General features: G+C 38.6%; 1 protein-coding gene across 1 annotated transcript; it reads right to left on the bottom strand.

The window, feature by feature from the left end:
* Positions 1-2,406: 2,406 nt before the first annotated feature.
* LOC130608305 (carbonic anhydrase 3-like) lies at positions 2,407-19,131 on the bottom strand. Its single transcript, XM_057426149.1, has 7 exons — positions 18,919-19,131; positions 17,727-17,924; positions 8,227-8,345; positions 7,322-7,414; positions 6,351-6,416; positions 5,298-5,453; positions 2,407-3,269 (listed from the first exon to the last, which is right to left on the bottom strand). The coding sequence occupies exons 1-7, from the start codon at positions 18,962-18,964 to the stop codon at positions 3,150-3,152; spliced, it is 798 nt and encodes a 265-aa protein (XP_057282132.1). The 5' UTR covers positions 18,965-19,131; the 3' UTR covers positions 2,407-3,149.
* Between the last annotated feature and the right edge of the window lie 250 nt (positions 19,132-19,381).

The following is a 19,381-nucleotide window of genomic DNA, read 5'->3' as shown; positions in this document are numbered from 1 at the left end:
GAGATGTGTGGGATGTCATTACTACAATGACCTGAATTCAGTCATACCAGTGATTAATTTTTCTTTTACTTACAGAAAGCTGCAAGCTAAAAGCAAGGGGGAATCTCTGTAAAATAACAATGAATACAGCCAGAGAAAAATGAAAATTGCATCAGATATGAAAGCATTCTAAATGCTGACTCACAGCACCCCACATTTCCTTCCTTCCTGCCTTCAACATTCTTAATGATCTCCTTATACTTTCAGTTAAAGCTCAAAGTATAGTGCCCCTGAAGTGTCCCCCCATTCTTTGTCACTCTACTCCTACACTTTCCAATTTTTTCCAATGCCTCCTGAAGCATTGTTTCCTCAATTTGTCATCATTACTTCAGACAGTCCCATTAATACTGGTAGGGGCTCTGTAAAACAACCACTAAACCACATATTCACACACTTTTTCCTATCTGCAACTGAGTCAACACAGTCCTGAGCCTAGTTTAGTCTACCTTTTACTAATTATAAATACAGGTATTATGAAGCTAACTGCATGAAAAGTCAAATGACAATTCCTTTAAAGAGATTAGTTTGACTTTAAGTTTAAAATTTAATAAACATGTCTCTAGAGGATGAGGCTTACCTCAGTTTCATTTACAGCACCCAGATAGCTCCTTTGCAAAGTGCAACTGGGAAACCACCATATCACTAAATAAACCCCTTGGATTACGTGTTCCAGATTTGCAATATCATAAATTGCAAGGAAGATAAACCCTGCTCTAAGATATGCAACCCAGTTTAAGAAACATGCTATAAAAAGAAAAACAAAACACATACTGGAATTCATGTTAAATTACCGATTTTAGAGAAATAATTTTTGCTTCAGAATTCCTTTTTCTAATAAGGCAACACATATGCAAAAAGATATGTACTGCAGAATTGTCTGGAGAAAAGCAAGTAGAAGGGTGTTTTATCATATTGTTTTCTCATATTTTCACAAATCAGGAAATTGACATTTTCACCTGAAGGCAGGAAGCCCTGGGTATTCTCTCAGAACCCTGCATCGTCAGTTATGTTCTGTGACTTGCATTCCTATTCAGAGTAACAGTTACCAGACACAGAATAATTCCTGATGCTGTTTTGGATATTTACATAGAAGTTTATGAAAAAAAGGAATCTTTATGGATTAAGCCCTCCTCTGCTGCACAACTGAGCAGCATGTTCTTATCCCTACATCTAATACTGTGTTGGGTACCGGTGGTCAAATACAAAGCTTTGAATTCTCCCAGAACAACCCAGCTGAGAAGAAATTACATTTAATAAAGTATTTAAATAAAAATGGATGTTTTCAAACATAGGGACCTGCATAGACTTTATTAGTGCAAATCATCTGAGTAAGTAGAAGTACGTAAGACAACCTGTGTCAGTCAGCAATATGTGCATCCAACATAAACAGATGTTAACTCATTTGAATCATTTCTCAATATGGCTACAAATGAGAAGTGCAAACATGAAAAACACAATGCAATCCATGTGGAAATTCAATGGGAAATACTAACAATGACTAAGTGAAATTTCCCAGCCAAAACACTACCTGTTTGAACGAAGAAAGCAAAGTGAGAACATGGTCCAGAAACTTTCACAGTGGGAAACCTGAAGACAGGGAGCATAAGCCCTGTCTCACCACCAAGCTCAGCAACATCATCCTATCCTAGAAGATGGCAGCTAATAGTCCAGCCATTGCCACAGCAGAACTGCTTTGTATTTCCAGAGCTCAGTGCAAATTACCATTCAGACTAATGGTTTTAGATACAGCCTGAACTTATCCACTGTGGAATCAACTTGCAAAGGAATTGATTCATATGCCATTACAAGAAAGCCATTGTCAGAATAGGGTCATCTCACTAAAAGAATAGATGTGGATGTCTGAATGATGTAGCATATTTAAGATGCTATTTCCTTGCTTGCAGTCACATGAAATATTATCAGTACTCCTGTAGTTCAAACAAACATCTGAAAAAGATACAATCCATCTCTGATTTTCATGAAGATGTATTACAGAGGCACTAACAAGTCTTTCTTTGAAACTTCATTATTTTTACATGTTTCTCAAAAAAACAGAACAAAAATGTATTTTTGTTGAATTTTTTAATGCAGAAATACTGTTATTTCAAGTATAGCCTTACAATCCTGTTTCATTGTTCTTTATGTCAAAACAAGAGACAAGTACACCCTGGCCAACTGCATTTTCATCAGGAGAGTCAAACTACGTTTCCAGACATTTATGCACAAATCTCATTGATAGCAGGACTTTATTTGCAAATAAAGTGAGAATATGCCTCAAAAAAAAAAAAAAAACCAACACAAAAAGATTAAGATCTCTTCCTAACACCTTTTACACAGAAAACCACTTGCATACATAAAGAAAATATGAAGATCCACTACTCAAAATCCATGTCCCTTTGATTGTTACATTAAAATGCAAATTAGTTTTTTAGTATGGACAAACAATTGTGATACAAACAGAAACAGCTCTTCTCCCTTCCACAGTTTTAACTACATATAACTCTTTGAATACAGTTTTCAGAACAGATCTCTGTTTCACCTGTCCATTATTTAAAAGTTAAAAGCTTAGTTCTTTATCAATGGTTATGAAGCAATTTTCTGTCCTTTCATATTTTATGTGAGTATAAAATACCAAAAGAGTGCTCTCCTTTACTTACAAGGATGCCTTGTGCATTAACTGGTGCAGCTCAGAACAGGACATGGATAATGCTGAAAACAGCTACTGAAGAACATGGGTTTATGCTGAAAACAATTCTCTTAAGTTCAACCTATTTAGCATGGAATAAGGCAAGCATCAAGCAACATGTGGGCAATAGGAAATGGTTTTGTAGTTGTTAGTAGCATGTTCTTTCTTCCTTTGTACTATTAATGAAAGTTAATGCTAAAGCAGTAATGAAGACCCAAACAGATTCTCTACTTCCATTTTAATGATAGGATTTGTCTAAGTAAATATTATGCTCTGAAAGTGAAATTCACATTTCATGACTCAAAATTTCACCCTCCAGACCTACAGATGGAGTTCTGTCTAAATGCAACAGAGGACACAAACCAAAACCATCTCTTAGTTCCAGATGTCCCTTCATTCAGGGACACCCAACTTGAGCCAGGTCCTAGAGGAATGATGCGCTCACCATCCTGAAATACCGAGGCTGCGTTGGGCGCCAGTTATCAACCAGGGGAAGATTAGGTTCATTCTCAGCATTCTTGGATAGGCTGCGGAGCTTCGCCATCTGCAGGAGACCAGAAATCAGTGTCTGATGCCCTTGGGATCAAATCCACAGCCCAACAATTAAGCCAAGGAGACATCAAAGTTGTGAAGATGTCCCTTGCCCCATCACCACAAGAACTGCACTCATGTTCTTTTCTTAGCAGTGATATTATTAGAAAAATTCAAGATGGGAAAAATGGGTCCTATCTGAACAGGACTGTGAAAAATACTGTCATTTATCTACTGTCTACAGAACTGTGTAGAGCCATAGAAACTGCAGGAGGTCCTCAGAAAATGCAAATAGAACAGCCTATACCCTAATAAACCCTTTCTACTGACTCAGTACCTGTTAAGAAGCCTCTGGAATAGCAATGCGTTAGCGCTGAATTATAAACTAATTGTTCACTTCCATGCTGGGTCTGCAGAAGAGGATATATTCTACTGTAGTGACACAAAAAGGTTGATTATTGGTAAAAGGAATGAAAATCTGGATAATGACTTGGTTTCAAATGGTTTGTGAAAAAGGTCTGAAGCTTGACTCTCCTTGGCCATTTTTTTAACCAAGGTATGGTTTTTTTTTTGAAGGATACTGTACAAAGAGTCCTGCCCATCCTCTTCAAAACTGTGTAATGCTCTTCCTCTGCTGCTTTCTGATTTTCAAGGGATACAGCACATATACTCACTCACAGATACATTATGTTCATTTGTTGTCACTGCCATGAACAACATTAGATAACATGGCAGCAGTGATTCAGACACTTGATACTTCCTTGTCTAATGGCTTACCGTTAAAAGCATGCACACATTTTCCCATGTGTGCACTTGAAAATGTAGCCCCATGCATGGTTCACATCAACTTTGCCACTAGCTTCAATAGACTGATGTACCTATCTTTTATGGTACAGAGTTCAAGTCTGAAAGAAGCAGAACTTCTGTCTGTGCTGTAAAAGTTGGGTCCACTGTGACTATACTAATTCTAGTTTATGGGCTGAGCCAGTTCAGGCATCTCAACATTGCTCTTCACTACACAGCTCAGAGAAGACAGGTGTTTGCCTAAACAATGATGAGGCCACATTTCTAACCAGTATAATATGCATCAGATGGATTATTAATCTGAAATTAGATTTCAGATGAAGAATAATTTGTATGGGAATAGTAAGACATGAAAATAGTTGATCAGTTTTGTTAATACCCATAAAGTGCTATTCAGAAGTTGCTGGTTTTGTTACTATTTGTGGAAGATCTGCCCTACTTGTAAAAAAAAAAAAAAAAGAAGGGAGGAGGCATATATTCAGACTACAGCTAAAGGTGAAAAAAATTAGTCTGCAATTGGATAGTTACTCCACAGTTAAATCCCTATCCTTTCATTAAGAGTAATCTGAGCAGCTAGGCTACCCACTCTGCATCTCAAAGGGTTTCCCAGTGAATTGATTTTTCCTGCAGAGTATTGATTCATAGTGACTGCACTTACTCTTGTGGCTATTACACTGTTACCATCTGGCTGCAAAACCATCCCAGCAATCCACTGTAAATGCACGTGCACACACTTAAAATAATTACTATTAATGAGGCTGTCTGGTAGTACACTTTCAAGGATGCTTTCTAGGATTAGAAGTAATTGGTAACACAATCCTCTTTTATGAACACATTACTTAGACTGCAGGCACTCTGCAGTGAGGAAAGTCTTTCTATTGTATTTGTACACAGTAGCTGGTGTACCTTACAGAAATATGGGTATCAAGAACCTGATACAGCTCTTCTGTAATTTTCTTGTTTCCATGATGCCATCTAGAATATGTGGCAAAGAGAATCACCCATTCCATTAAATTTGGATTCTGATAGAAGATGTTTTTGAAAGAAGCATGCTATAAGAGACACACTTGCAAAGTAGGATGTTCAGAATTGGAAATGTTCAGCTGCATGAGGTGAGAACACTGGACTCCTGCTTTATTCAGTGTGCAAAGCAGTTAGGGTACCCGGCTGTCCCACTGCATCAGGTTGACATGTAACTAAAAAGAAGTGGGTAAAATATTATCTATTTGAAATTTACCTGGTCTGAGCTGACTATAATAGGGTCTCTCAGAATAATCCAGGTGATGCACTCTTCACAAGGTGGAGTAGTGAAAGACCCATGGTATGTCCAGTAGTGATGAGATTTAGGGAAAAGAATTGAAGGATCAAAGTTTGGAAAAGGAGCTTCTTTCCCCTTAAGAAAAAAAAAAACACAACAAAACCAACAAGTAAGACAAAACCAAACAGAAAAGTCTTCAACAGTTCCAGTCAGGATTAGGTAAAGATGCAGCTCTGGTATTTTAAGAAACAGAGTGGCTCAGGTACTTCATAGGTACGAACTAAGGAATCTAAGCACACATTTACACAAGACATAGTGATGCAGTGTAAAGATAAGTGGGCTGAATGACCCTCACAGACGGGCTCAGAGGAGCATGACACGACAAACAACTTCATAATGGTACTTCTTGTACCTGAGCTAACTCATGTGAAACAGCATCCAGATGTGCTTTTGGTCATTTCTCTGCAGAAATACTCTTCCTTCTGGCTTCCTTTCTTATGGAAATTCTGTCTATCTACCGAACACTGGATTAGGTCACTATATAATGAAGTGAGACAGGTAGTCCAGATTTAAAATATTTAATAGCAAACAAGACAGCCTACAAAATATGACATTCTTATCACATAATGTTATCTGAGACACAGATGTCTAGTCAGCAGCATTTACAAAGGTCCATTAGGCAGCATATTTCAGGAAAGAATGGACCAATTTTCAAAGGTGCCTTTCTTTTGTCACTGACGACTGAGGGAATAAGACTCCATGCCTACTTTTTAGGTGTAAAATTTGGCAAGATGACTCTCATTTTCACGAAATCATGACGTGCACTAAAGCCAAAGAAAGCTCATACGTAAATGGAAGGAAGGACTTATACTGTTAAGGAAAAGCTACCCATGGTTTTATTCACAAATACATTATGGCAATGTTGCAGAGCAGAATTTGAAACCTAGAAAGTCATGACTCCTGAGGTGTTTTTTTTTTCTGTCCTGATGGTTTTCAGCAATTTCGCTATAATGAGAAGCCCAATATGGTTACCTTTGTCTTGATAGCATTTATTTCCTCAAGAATTCTCTTCATCTCTGGTTTGGGAGTTTCCCCTACCTGTAGAGAAGAAACACCAGCTAACCAGAGTTCTGTTCAATCAGTTTTCTTTTTTCTCCTGTTTTATATGCATCTAAACATGTATCAACTACAAAATTATAATTCATTAACCACACCTATCACCCCTAACAGCCTAATAAGCTAGGTCTTCTGCCTGTAGCCTTTGTCTATACCCAAACAGATATTATGATCCAAATGAAGAAATGATATCAGTATAGAAACTCAGCATTGTGGGTAATTTTACAATACAGCAATTCCTGTTGACATGAAATTTTAGCCTAATAAAGATAATTAACTCTTCAGACTCAAGTACAGAAATTGAGTAAGTTTTAGTCTAGTTAAAAAAACAGTTCTCATGGTCAGATCTACTGTCTACAATTGCTGATCTCAACATAGACATCCATCTTTCTATCCCTAGTGAATATCAGTTAAACAAGAGACGGCAAAGGCCAATATTTCAGTCTAAGACTGTATGCCCCCAAAGACTTTAGAAAAGAATAAGATACTGGTATTGCCTGTGAGTTAGTTCTGCTGGTAGAAAGTGCATGAAAAGCCTAGAAGCTATATCTGTCCTTGAAATCAGACTATGATTAGCATAGAGACAGCTGACTGCTACTGGTCAGAGAGCCACTCCTGACATTGTGTCCCCAAAGCAGGGACAAATACATCTGGATTTACAGCTTCCACCACTCACATAGTGACACAATAGCTGCTGGGACAAGTGTGTGTAGTATTGGATACCCTTTGAAATAACATGACTCAGGCTCTGTAACTTGAAAACCATGCATTACTGAAAGTCAAGTCCTTCAGCGTGGTTCGATCCCTAGAAAATATTCAGAGGGTTTTGCTTTTTTAAGCCTGTAAGAATAGAAAACTCTATAGTAGCATTGCATGCTTCTACTTACTTGCAAAAATATGGCCAGAACAGCTATTCCATCAGTTCTTCTCACAGCATCAAGGTAATTACTGTATTTTGGATTCCAGTGTAATAAGTGTAGCTAGAAGCAAAGAAATGCATGAAAAAAAAATCCATTATTGAATAGCAAGCCATCAGAGCCTGAATTTAGAGTTCATCATATATGTTAGCATTTGGTGCAACAAGGAATGAGGATTAGACCTTCAGGAAAAAAAAAAAGAAAAAATGGACAGCAATCCATATATAAGTTATATATTTAAACTTAGGCTACTATTTGCTTTAAAATGAACTATAAACATCTTAATACAGAAATTGCAAAAAAGAACAGAAATCTCATCTTAAAGCTGAAGAACACAGAAAAGATACTTAAGTAAGCAGGCAGAACATGCAGTTCAAAAGTCATCTAGTGATATGTGATTCATTTCCATTTGGCTTTCAAATTACAGTAATTCTAGCAAAGAACCCATATGAATGTAAGAACTGCATACTATTAGTCTACAGTTCTCATTCTCCCTTATTATCCCCAAGTGGCAGAAAATCAAAGCAACACATTCTTCCTCCTTTCTGTTGCTACCATCTGCTATACCACTATACTTTCAGAATACTGCTTAGTAAGTTTGCACTGCTTCACAGTAATTCAGTCTTGCTGTCCTGCGCTTCAAGCCACTTTGGTTTGAGAACATGCAAACTTTTGTTTCACATGTATTCTTCCTTAGTGAGAATTACTTCAACCTGACTCGTAAGACTCAGTGGGAGTAAGAATAGACAGAAAGCTAGAAATAAACAGAGAACTCCTTGAAAAGCAGACAAATAACAAATTTTGTCCCACCTGAACACTAAAGACAAATGTTATTTTACACCCTGTTTTAAAGGAAAAAAAGTGGTGAGTCTTACCTCTCCTGCATATCTCACTCCATTCACAACATGCTCAGAGCCATGGTCATCAGACGAACCCCAATGAAAGTGAAGTTGGCGCAGCCTGTAGACTCCTGGAAGTGGCCCACCTCTCAGCACTGCAATTGATAATCTGCAACAGCATTAGACTCAAGTATCTTCCAATTATTTTAAAAGAAATATATATGTATTAAAAATATTTATTACAGGTGCTATATGTTCTGAGAGTACTAAGTAACTCTGCACTGATTTTAGCAGCACTCTAGGAAACCATCTTCAGCTATATGCACTTACAGGCAGATGAAAATTATTTGTGTCTAGGCTTCCATTACAGTTAACAGAGATCACTGTTTTAATGCAGTTGCATAAATGTGACTCTAGTACCTTCTGGGATACTGTGAATACACCTGGACCTCTGGAAGATGTGGTTGAAAATTTGTAGAACTGTACTTTTCTAAAGCAGTATCTGGAGGCAAGGTGAGTACACTGGGTTATCAAAAATAGCATGGGATACCTATGTTTGGGAAGTAAGCCCCTAATCAGAACAGTAAACCTTCTAGAGTTAATTCTGCTTGCTTTAAGGTAGATACTCAACATATGATGACCTGAATTGCTCTCTGGATTCCACTGATTAAGTGTGGCTGCATCTCTGTTGACTAGAATGTTTAGAGATATAACCCACCTACTTTTAAAAGCCCACATAAACCACCTAAATTTAGATGCTTTAATCTTCCCCTGAAATCCATGTAATATCTACCTATATCAAAGCAAACAAAAATAGCCATGATTAAGATCAGCTACTGGAGGACTAGATGATAAACTCCCACAAAACACTACAAGTTTTGGCCCTTACTGCAGGCTATGATTTATTTGTTTTAAAAGCAACGACATTACTGATGCTGCTTCTGCTATAATAGCTGCACCCTTCAGCAGTGGAAAAGGAAAATAAAACCAGCAAATGAGCCAGAAAAGCAAGCTCTGAGAATGCAAGTTACTTCCCTAAAGAAGAGTTCAGCCTGTGATGAACAATACTCTGTATTCTAAATAAACTTTTACATTTTTTTACACATTTTTACATTATATCCTAAATTAAGGTGATGTATTTGAAATGGTCTCACAATAAAAGGGAAGAACTTTTCACATTCACCAAATACTAATTAATATTCAATCCTCACTCACTTTATTTGGAGACAGAAGTTATAACATCCCTATAAGCCATTCCGCAGAGATTCCAATTCTCAAGAGCAGGTCTTTTCTATGTTAGAGAAAAATATCCTTAAATCTAAAAAGGAATGAAATCCACTATCATCTCCAGAAATAACGTACCAAGAGTATTCTTTACTGAACATTAAGAGCAAGCTGCTATTATCAACAACTTCCCTTTACTTGTTCCCACGGATGTTCAGTACCATGGCCAATGCAGACACAGTAACAATAGCAGCTGAGAAGGCCATCAATTCTCCATTAAAATAGATCTGTAAGACCAAATAATCCAGTTTAAGGTAAAAATGTGTCATTATTTCCACTGATGGGCCAGCATCAGACACTTTTCAACTGGGCATTAGGTGAAGCTCTGCATCACTGTGTGCCAACACATTCCTGTTTCATGCATCTATAAACAGCAGCTTTTACTTAGCACACAGAATGAAGCAAATATTAAGATGCCTATAAACCACCATCTCCTCAGAGCAAAAAGGCATTTTCTTTCTTTTAATTGCAAGTGAGTAGTGTAAATCATGGAAAAACATGTTTATGATTACAATGTAATTAAATTTTGCTATATTTTAAAGAAGGTAAACAAAACAGTTGCAAGAATGACTTTCTCCAATATCTAAAACATAAAAAATCCCAAAGTATGCCTGCATAGCTCAAAGGCAGTAAAAGAAATCTTTATTTTTTTAAAAACATGTGGCTTGGAACCTAAATTCTGAAGGTATCTTTATCCTCTTGGATTTTTGTATTCAGAAAATACTAACATGAATACACATTAGAAACAGTTAGAAAAAAAAATGAAGTAAAATATGAAGTAAAAGTTTATAAAAGTTTATAAAAGAAACTACAGTATCTTTGTTTTTCAGTGGTGTTAAAATATAGCTTTATTTTTATATATTTACATATTTATATGTATCAGGGAATTAGTCTAACAATTATTTCATAGGAAATACTCATATAACTGAGACTCGCAGTTTTAGGGCTGTGATAACTGTTTTCCTAGCACAAAACACTTAGTAAAAGATGCTTTTCTAGCAGGCCTCATGACTTAACTCTGAGCTTCTGCCTATGACACTCAATGAAATAAAAAGAAAGAGCTTTTAAAAAAAGAGCATGCAGGCTCATTTCCTTCCCTGATATATGGGCAGCTTTTCTCTTAGTCCTCTGAAATATTGTGTAATCCTTTTCACACGGCTAGCTGAATGGCTGGTCTTACTTCTGAATATTGGAAACATGACATTTCTGTTCCAATCTCTGCTCTTCAGGAAACAACAGGATGGCCATAGCGGACTTACCAAAATGTAACTCCTTCAAACTTGCTGTCATTGAAGTAACATGTCCCAGCTGCAGGAATACACAAACCAGCCCAGAAGGCAAGGGAGAAAAGTATTCTCTCCTTTTTGGTGTCTTGTCAATGCAACCTATCAAGCCATTGCTCTGTGACTGAATCTTTTTATATAGGTTTGCACATCACCCTCCGCAGTGCCTGATACCAGACATAAAAATGTCATATCAGTCTGAATCATTGCTCAAATTCCATGTTCTCCCCGTCCACACAGAAGAATGGTCAACCACAGAGCAATCCTACATGGACACATACATAGACATCTGTCCCAGTAAAAAAAAAATAAAAAAAAATCACCTTTTAGTTGATCCATCATAAACAGAGCAGCATGAGACAGAACTGGCTAATAAAAGAATGTTTTTTTTCCACTCTCAGTGGAGTCACTCCACTCATTCCACGTATTAGCCAGTTCTGTCTCATGCTGCTCTGTTTATGATGTATTGAGGCAGATGTTTGTCCAAAAGAGGGCAGGTGTTGGACAGAAGGATGCAATTAATGTAAGAAAAAAAACTCTGTATTTCACTTTGCATGTTTACACAGCAAAATGAATGTGTGATGTGGTTTGAGTGGAGACGGCCACTCCATTCCACCTTAGTTAGCAGGGTGTCCTTAACAACAGAAATGTGACAAGAAGGTTTAGGAATACGTGCATCTACTTGCTGAGCATCTTAGGTAGGGGTCTGGTTGTTAATTTGCGCTAATGTCAGTTGTCTCTATCCTCATTAAGGTAAAATTGACAAAGTAATGACTACACAAATGCCTTCCCTGTTTGCTGTGAAAGCATACTGTCAAAGTCAGGTGGAAAAACATAAATGTGAAATATGAGCTCACTCCTCTAATGGAGATAACAGGGTTTTATTGAGGGGCAAAGTCAATAAAGCAAAAGCAACAGGGCTGGGCATATGACCGTAGCCAGAAGCGTACTGATTAGCATTTGTTAGAGGTTTACATACTTTCACTATTGCATTAATCATATACATATTCATAATTCCTGCGTATAGGCGGGGAATATTATAACTAGCTCCAGGAACTTATTATCATAAGTCTCCTCCTCTTGGCCTCTGCGCACTGCTCTCCAGTGATTGTGGGCAGTGGTCTTGAGAATGAAGTAAGCAGTCTTCCTCACAGTGTACTTTTCACCTTTGGCACAGTTGGATGCCCCAATAATCACAAAACTAGCTGAAACCAGCTATACCCGTAATTTTTCTGATAGCTGGCAAAGGGTTAGAACAGTGTGACCTTCCTGCAAAATTTATTGCAGGATGAACAGACAAGGAGTATCCAAAGCCAGCAGATGTTTGGGAGGCACTGGCTCTAAACTAAATGGTAAGTAGAAGGATGGTGTGAAATAATTTACTCATGTTTAGTGGGGCCACTAAATTCCACAGACTTACAACATAAACATTGTTCTTTACCTCTGACCTAAGTTAAGCTAAAAGTACTTTAACCCTATGTTTTCCAGGCACTAGCTTTCCTCATATCCAGCCCCCCCCCCCCCCCCCTTTCTTTTTCTTTTACCTTTACAAATTCTCTGCTATGTGACTCCATTTTGCTCAGGAGTTCTGGCCATTTTCAACTTGTCTAATCTTGTGTCTTTAGCAAGCTTTGCGAACTCATACAGTTATATCCACATAGCAATACCTATGATTTGTAAAAGCCAATACATTTATGTGTTTATCACAATAAGGAGCACCAGACTCATGAAGTGAGTTGTACTTATAAACACATGAGAAGAAATAACTGTTCATACAAGATTTATAATCCTCACATCCTGCCAAATCCATAAAGTGAACTGGTAAACCATAGGAAAACTAAATTAGTAAGGTATTACTGCATGACAGTTGAAAAAGACACATTACCTTTGTTAGATTGCTTTATAACAGAATCTAACAGTGCACTATAAAACTCAGTTTTTTTAATGTCAGTGCCACATTTTAGATGTTATAAAAATCCTCTGCTCAAAAGAGGATCTCTGTACTGGCTAACTGCAGAGATAAAATCTGCTTCCTAAAAGCTTTTGGAACTGAGATTTCAGTTCTCACTGAAATTTTCTTTAGCAAGCACTGAACAGATATGCAGAAGAATTACTTTTGTTTGTATTTGAACTTATAGGGACAGACTGGGAAAGAGAAGTGTCTGTCAGAAGTCTGTCAGCATGCAATCCACCCTCACATGCACTGTAACACACCTTTTCCAGTTCTGTGCCTGTTGATCACAGCCTGTTCATCAGTCAGCTCCCAACTCATAGAATCACAGAACAGTTTGGGGTGGACCTTCAAAGGTCATCTAGTCCAAACCCCCTGCAATGAACAGGGACATGATCAACTAGCTCAGGTTGCCCAGAACCACATCCAGACTGGCCATGAATGTCTCTCCAGGGATGATGCATCCACCAGGTCCCTGGGCAAGATGTGCCAGTGTTTTACCACCCTCACTGTAAAAAAACTTTTCCTTATGTCCAGCCTCAATCTCCCTTTTTAATTTTAAAACCATTACCCCTCATCCTTTCACAGGAGGCCTTGCCTAAAAAGACTTTCCCCATCTTTCCTGCACATTCCCTTTAGGTATTGGAAGGGTGCTCTAAGGTCTCCTGAGTCTTCTCTAGGCTGAAAAAGCCCAACTCTCTCAGCCTTTCCTCATTGGAGAAATGTTCCATCCACCTTGTTTGTGATCTGTGGCAGGGCTGAAATCCCCATCTCCAGAGGCAAAAAACTGACATTGCACTGTGTAACTGCATAGCTTGAACCCATGACTGTTCAAGCATTTTTATCTCTTACAATGGAAATTCAAAGTTAACAGAAACTGACCTCCTAAATTCTCTGTACTCAAGCTTTTCAGTGCTCATAGTAACTCTCAGTACCTTCACGAGACACTACATATAGTAGATGTTTCAAACACTGAAGAATTAAACTTTGCTGCCTTTTGTGGTATGCAGCATAGCCGTTGTACTGCAGCTACACAAGCACTGGGATTTAGCTGTGCTATTCTTGTAATGGATACTGGCTTTTTCCAGTGTAAATTCATAGAATCATAGAATAGTTAGGATTGGAAAGGACCTTAAGATCATCTAGTTCCAACCCCCCTGCTGTGGGCAGGGACACCTTACACTAAATCATGTCAGCCAAGGCCTCGTCCAACCTGGTCTTGAACACTGCCAGGGATGGAGCATTCACAACCTCCCTAGGCAACCTATTCCAGTGCCTCATCACCCTAAGAGGAAAGAGTTTCCATCTTATATCCAACCTAAACTTCCCCTGTTTAAGTTTTATCCCGTTACCCCTTGTCCTATCACTACAGTCTCTAACGAAGAGTCCCTCTCCAGCATCCCTATAGGCCCCCTTCTGATACTGGAAAGCTGCTATGAGGTCAAAACACAAAATGTTAAGCAACATTTTGCAGGAATCAACCAAAAGCTGTATATCTATAGACAGACTTCTCCTAGTTTTAATTAAATTTTATGGAGTTTGTCCTCATTGTTTTAGAGGCAGCCAACAAATAAATGTTTATTCACCAGAAGCTGATAATCAAAATCTCACCTGCAAAGATAAGTGAGATTTCCCACAAAGTAGTACTCTATGAAGTGCTTTCCACAAGCATGAGTCATACTAAAAGATATGAATAAGGAACAGTAACTGTCACTTTAAATTATTTTATCCATCATCCACTTCCAAAGGCACACATTCCTTTGATAAGAAAATTAAAGATTCTGCAGACACTATCAAAATAGCCTCGTAAGAAAGTGTGCCTGCACTGAGGTACTCCAAGCCCTGAAATGTCAACGATCAGAAAGTCACTAAAAGTAGTAATCTGGCCAATGAACCTCCATAGAAAGTGCCAAGGAGACAACAAAAACAACAAAATGAGAAGATGAAAGAAGGCATCCCTTTGACATAGCCTTAGTGCATCTCTCCTCAGTTGCTATGCCTGGATTCCAATACAAGATTACATATCTTTACTGTTTATTAATGATTGAACATCTTGATCTAGCCATCTAACCAAGGTACTATAAAGAAAGCCAACGAGTCATTAATTTTAAGAAAGTTGCAAGCTATATATCTCACACAGCATCATGACAATGGTTCCACCAGATAGGTGCTCTCAGGACACTTCTCTGGCATGAATACTATTTGAATTTTAAAAGCAAATGGACTGTCCTAGTAGAAGTAAGATTTCAGCCCTAATTCAAAACAAAACCAGAGTCACTGCTGGATCTAAAAGAATGTCTGAGTTACCATTCAGGCTGAAGAACACAGCAGTGGTAGGCTGACAAAGTAACCAAGTTCTAGTAAGGGTTTTATTCGGCACAGCCACCTAAGAGGTTTTGAATACAGCTCCCAGTTCTTTCTTGGATTTTGAGACTCCAGCCTCCACCTGAAATGACCTTACAGTGCTTACAGTTTTTCTTCCACATAGGTACGGTCAAATGGGGAACTGAGTCTGCAACAATCCATTAATTTGTATGGACAGGCAGCTAAAGCAGGACACAGCACCTAAAGCAAGTATCTGTCATCAAAGCCTTCAACTGTATAACAGATACTTAAAGTCAACCAGACTTTATGAACAGCTGTAGAAAAATTCTTCAATTACTTACACTAGACTAACTCCAAAGATAACAATAATAAGGCCTTTTTCAACATAATGTGAATCACATTGAATGGCAGTTTTCCCCAGAAGCTTCTCTCTAATAATTTGAGTTTAAGAAACTGTCCTAATGGCAAATATTCAAAGTATTCCTATCAGAGAAGACACAATGGAAGTAAAACTTGGAGACGTCCAAAGCAATCTGATTTACCATTCACGTTTGCAATTTATTCAGCAACCTATTTCTACGTATATGAATATGACCACTCTAACTGAAAACATCAGGAAAAAAAGGAAGCCCTTAGTTTTCTGATTAACTCAGAAATAATTCAGATAGATAGGAGATATACATATGTATATATACATAGAGAGAGAGAGAGAGATACACAGAGATACAGACAGATAGAGACAAAATGTTTTTGTTCCAGAGGAATAAAAGCTCCATTCCTACAAGACTGCTATTACGTATGTATATATTATGCAGATGGTTAATCCTCTACACAAAAAAATAAATCACTGTACATATTTTAAAAAACGTAAAACATGCTCAAGTCAGTAGGAGTATGCACAGTGCAATTAGTCCTGCAATTAGCATTATCTTAGAGAAGGAACACCACCCACAGACTCTGCAGGCAATAGTATAACAAAGGAAACATAACAGTAAACACTGAATGTCTCTTGCCTTCAAAGAACTGAGAACTACACCTTTTTTCCAGTGAGTAATTTTTTATTTCTGAGCTCAGAATACAACAGTTACTCAGAAGTTAATCTGAAAAAAAAATAAATCAGAACATTTCAAAACTTTCTGCTCTTTGTGGCTAGTGTTGGATCCATGCTGCAGATTGTAGAGCTTGGATACTCCCTCCTATGCAAAATCTGAGTAATTCTAACAATAATTACTTTGACATTTACGCAGAAGATGAAACCACTAATCTATCTGATGCTGTTCCAAACAAATACAAGGGATGGCAGATGGGTTGGAACTAGGTGATCTTAAGGTCCTTTCCAACCCTAACTATTCTATGATTCTATGGTAAAAAAAGGCAAGTAGCAGTCATGGACATTATCCATGTAGCCATAGCTACACCTCCTTACTGATGCATCATGTTTAGTATTTTATTCAAACAACATTAAAGATTCCCACTTTGCTCAAAAATGAATGAAAGTCTTCACCGCACAGTCATTTTTGAGTTTTGATAGCGTATTAACTAGTTCAGCTTACATACATGTTGATCCTCTACCTTCATGAAACCCACCTCAGTAATTAAAAATCCATTAAATTAAATCCATGCATATATATATATTTAAGACCAAACTATGAGTAAAATTCCTAGTAATTATAGCATCAATCCTAGTTATATTGTAATAGAAACTGAAGCTTTTAGTGCAGATTTATTTCTTAACTGCATACTATATTAGATAAACTTTGAATATTTTCCTGAAATTGACATTTTTTTTCCTTTTCTTTACCATCCCAGGTACTAGAAAAAACAACACAACTCTGCTGACCTTGATTCAAGAATTAAAGAGTGAGGTATGGATTTGATTTTTCTTTTTATCACCGTAGTAATGCGATTTCATGCTTTTCAGTAATGCTTTTTCCTTTGAAATATAGCCAACAGTATTTAACATGAAATGTAGGTGATTCTGCCAACATAAACTAAGTATTTCTAGCACCTGTTAAACAGAACAGAAGAATCTCTTTAAAATATATACCTCAGTAACCCTAAAAGATATGCATTATATATGCAGCACATTGTTGTCATAATTACAAGTGGATATAAGATTTTGGACATTGAATCTGAAACATTGGATATTTTCAGCCTAATAAAATTTATTAAGACAAAATCTCATGAATGCCGAAGAGTTTTAACTGATTAAATACCATGACTTTGTGGCAACATATGGTTCATTACTTCATTTATCAGAAATTACATGGGTACAGTTTACAAATACTGTAATTTCAGCCAGATACACAGTTAAAGGTGTTTTGCTGGGCATCTCAAATAGCTTAAATGGAATTTGATCCTTAGATAGTACCTGGACTCCTTGCTCCTGGAAAGCAAGACAACTGCAATGACTTTTGGAAGTTCAGAAATCTACCTTACACCTTAATTCACCCTTCACCAAGCTTCTTTGCAGCTCTCTCCATTCCCTAGGATTTTATCTATATCCTTTAAAATCGGTCCCAGGCTTTTCCCACCAGTTTTGCAGAGCACTGGCATCACAGAAGCCTGCACTTCACACTTGAGCAATACACAGAGACCTTCCGACAGCCATGAGCATTCAGAGCTGCTCTCCAACCAGCTTCAGAAATAGTCACTAATATATAATGAAAGCTTGAGATGAAAACAAAACTAACCTGATCTATCGAATGAATCATCAAATACAACTCTGCAGGTTTTCCCATTGTTGAGGATGGTCTTCGCTGCACCAGGATCGTAACTAGCAAACCATGGTAGCAGGGAGGGATCATAATGCACTTCTTTGTTATTGATTTCAATAGGTGACTGATGGCGTCCTTTGGCAATCGGGTAATTTTTGTGCCACTGATCTGGTCCTAGAAAGAAGGCCAGAGAAACATCAAGACAACCTTTTCCAGCTAGGTATGAATTACACTTAATGTTACAATTAAATGCAAGCTTGGCTTTACCTAGCTACAGAACATCAATTAAATGTACTAATAAATAGGTTACTAATAATCTGGTTGTTAGTCAGGCCATGTGAAGATTTTCACTGTATAATTAGTGTAGCAATTAAGATTATTCTAGTTGAAATCCTGGATACTGCAAGTCATTCAACTGAACCTAAACCTTCATAGCAACCATAATACCTTACTTATCAGGAGACTGACAATACATCAAGGAAGGAAACTAGAGGAGCACGCTCTAAGTCTACCAGTAGCTAGACATGGGATGGGATATACCCAAATGATTGCCCAGAGAAGTTGTGGATGCTCTATCCATGGAAGTGTTCAAGGCAAGGTCGGATGGGGCTTTGAGCAACATGTTTTTGTGGAACGTGTCTCTGCCCATGGCAGGGGCACTGGAACTTTATGATCTTTTTATTCCTTTCAACCTAAACCATTTCCTGTTTTTATGATGGTATGATTCCAATGTGGCACCAAGCAACCATCTGGAGAAAGAAAAGGCCATCGATACCTAAAGAAGCCAGAAATGTGCCACATAGATTTAATTATCGTCACAGTTCTAGCAAGAACTTAATGTGGAAGAAGCCTGACTGAGGCGAGATTTACAGCCTCTGCAGGCAGGAAGCATGGTGTCTGCGCTGTGGGCAAGCACTACTACTCCTGCAGCAAGGCTAACCTAAAGCTGGATTTCAAAGCTCTGTCAAATGTTAAATTACATTAACAGTAGGAAAACTGACTTTATTTAACTTAGAGACCTCTCTGCAAGGCCTCTCCTTCCTGCTTCTCCTCTTCCACACCTGCGAGCGACGACCCAGGCCCGCCTGGTGCCCACAGTCCCCCCGTTCGTGAATGGCTGTGCTCGCCAGCCCGCAGCACAGCGGAGCCGGGCAGCGGCCCCACTCACCGTTGTCGCTGTCGTAGCCCCACGGGTAGTAGTTGGGGTTAATCATGGTGTCGGTCTCGCTGCCGCGCCCCGCCGCAGCGCCTCAGCCTCTCCCGGCGGCTGTGGCAGCACGGCGGCCTCCTTTCAAGGCGGCTTTTTATAGACTCCCGCCAACTCCATGCCCTTACCCGGGAGGGACCGCATTGCCCCGGCCGGCGGGGGCGGGCAGAGCCGCTCCGCTTCACACTGCTCGCCCGTAGCTCCTGTGGTGAGGCGTCCGGGGTCGCCGGGTGATTCGCCTTAGAGCTGCTGCTGGGGACGGGGGTCGAGGGGCTCCCGCTGTGGGGGGTCCGGTAGGAAAACATGGTCGTGCTTGTGCCGGGGCTGCGGGTAAAGGAGCCCGCCCTGGACAGTGGGTGAGGGGAAGGGAGCCTGCCCCGGCTCCAAGAACATCGAGTGTGGAAAAGCACTAATATCCAGAACT

The sequence above is a fragment of the Pezoporus wallicus genome, unplaced genomic scaffold (assembly GCF_028554395.1).
Source record: "Pezoporus wallicus isolate ANWC-B61680 ecotype Strahan unplaced genomic scaffold, APGP_CSIRO_Pwel_v1 contig_4131, whole genome shotgun sequence".
NCBI classification, from domain to species: Eukaryota; Metazoa; Chordata; class Aves; order Psittaciformes; family Psittacidae; genus Pezoporus; species Pezoporus wallicus.
The sequence above is the reverse complement of the archived record's forward strand: the minus strand, read 5'-3'. Positions and strand labels throughout refer to the sequence as shown.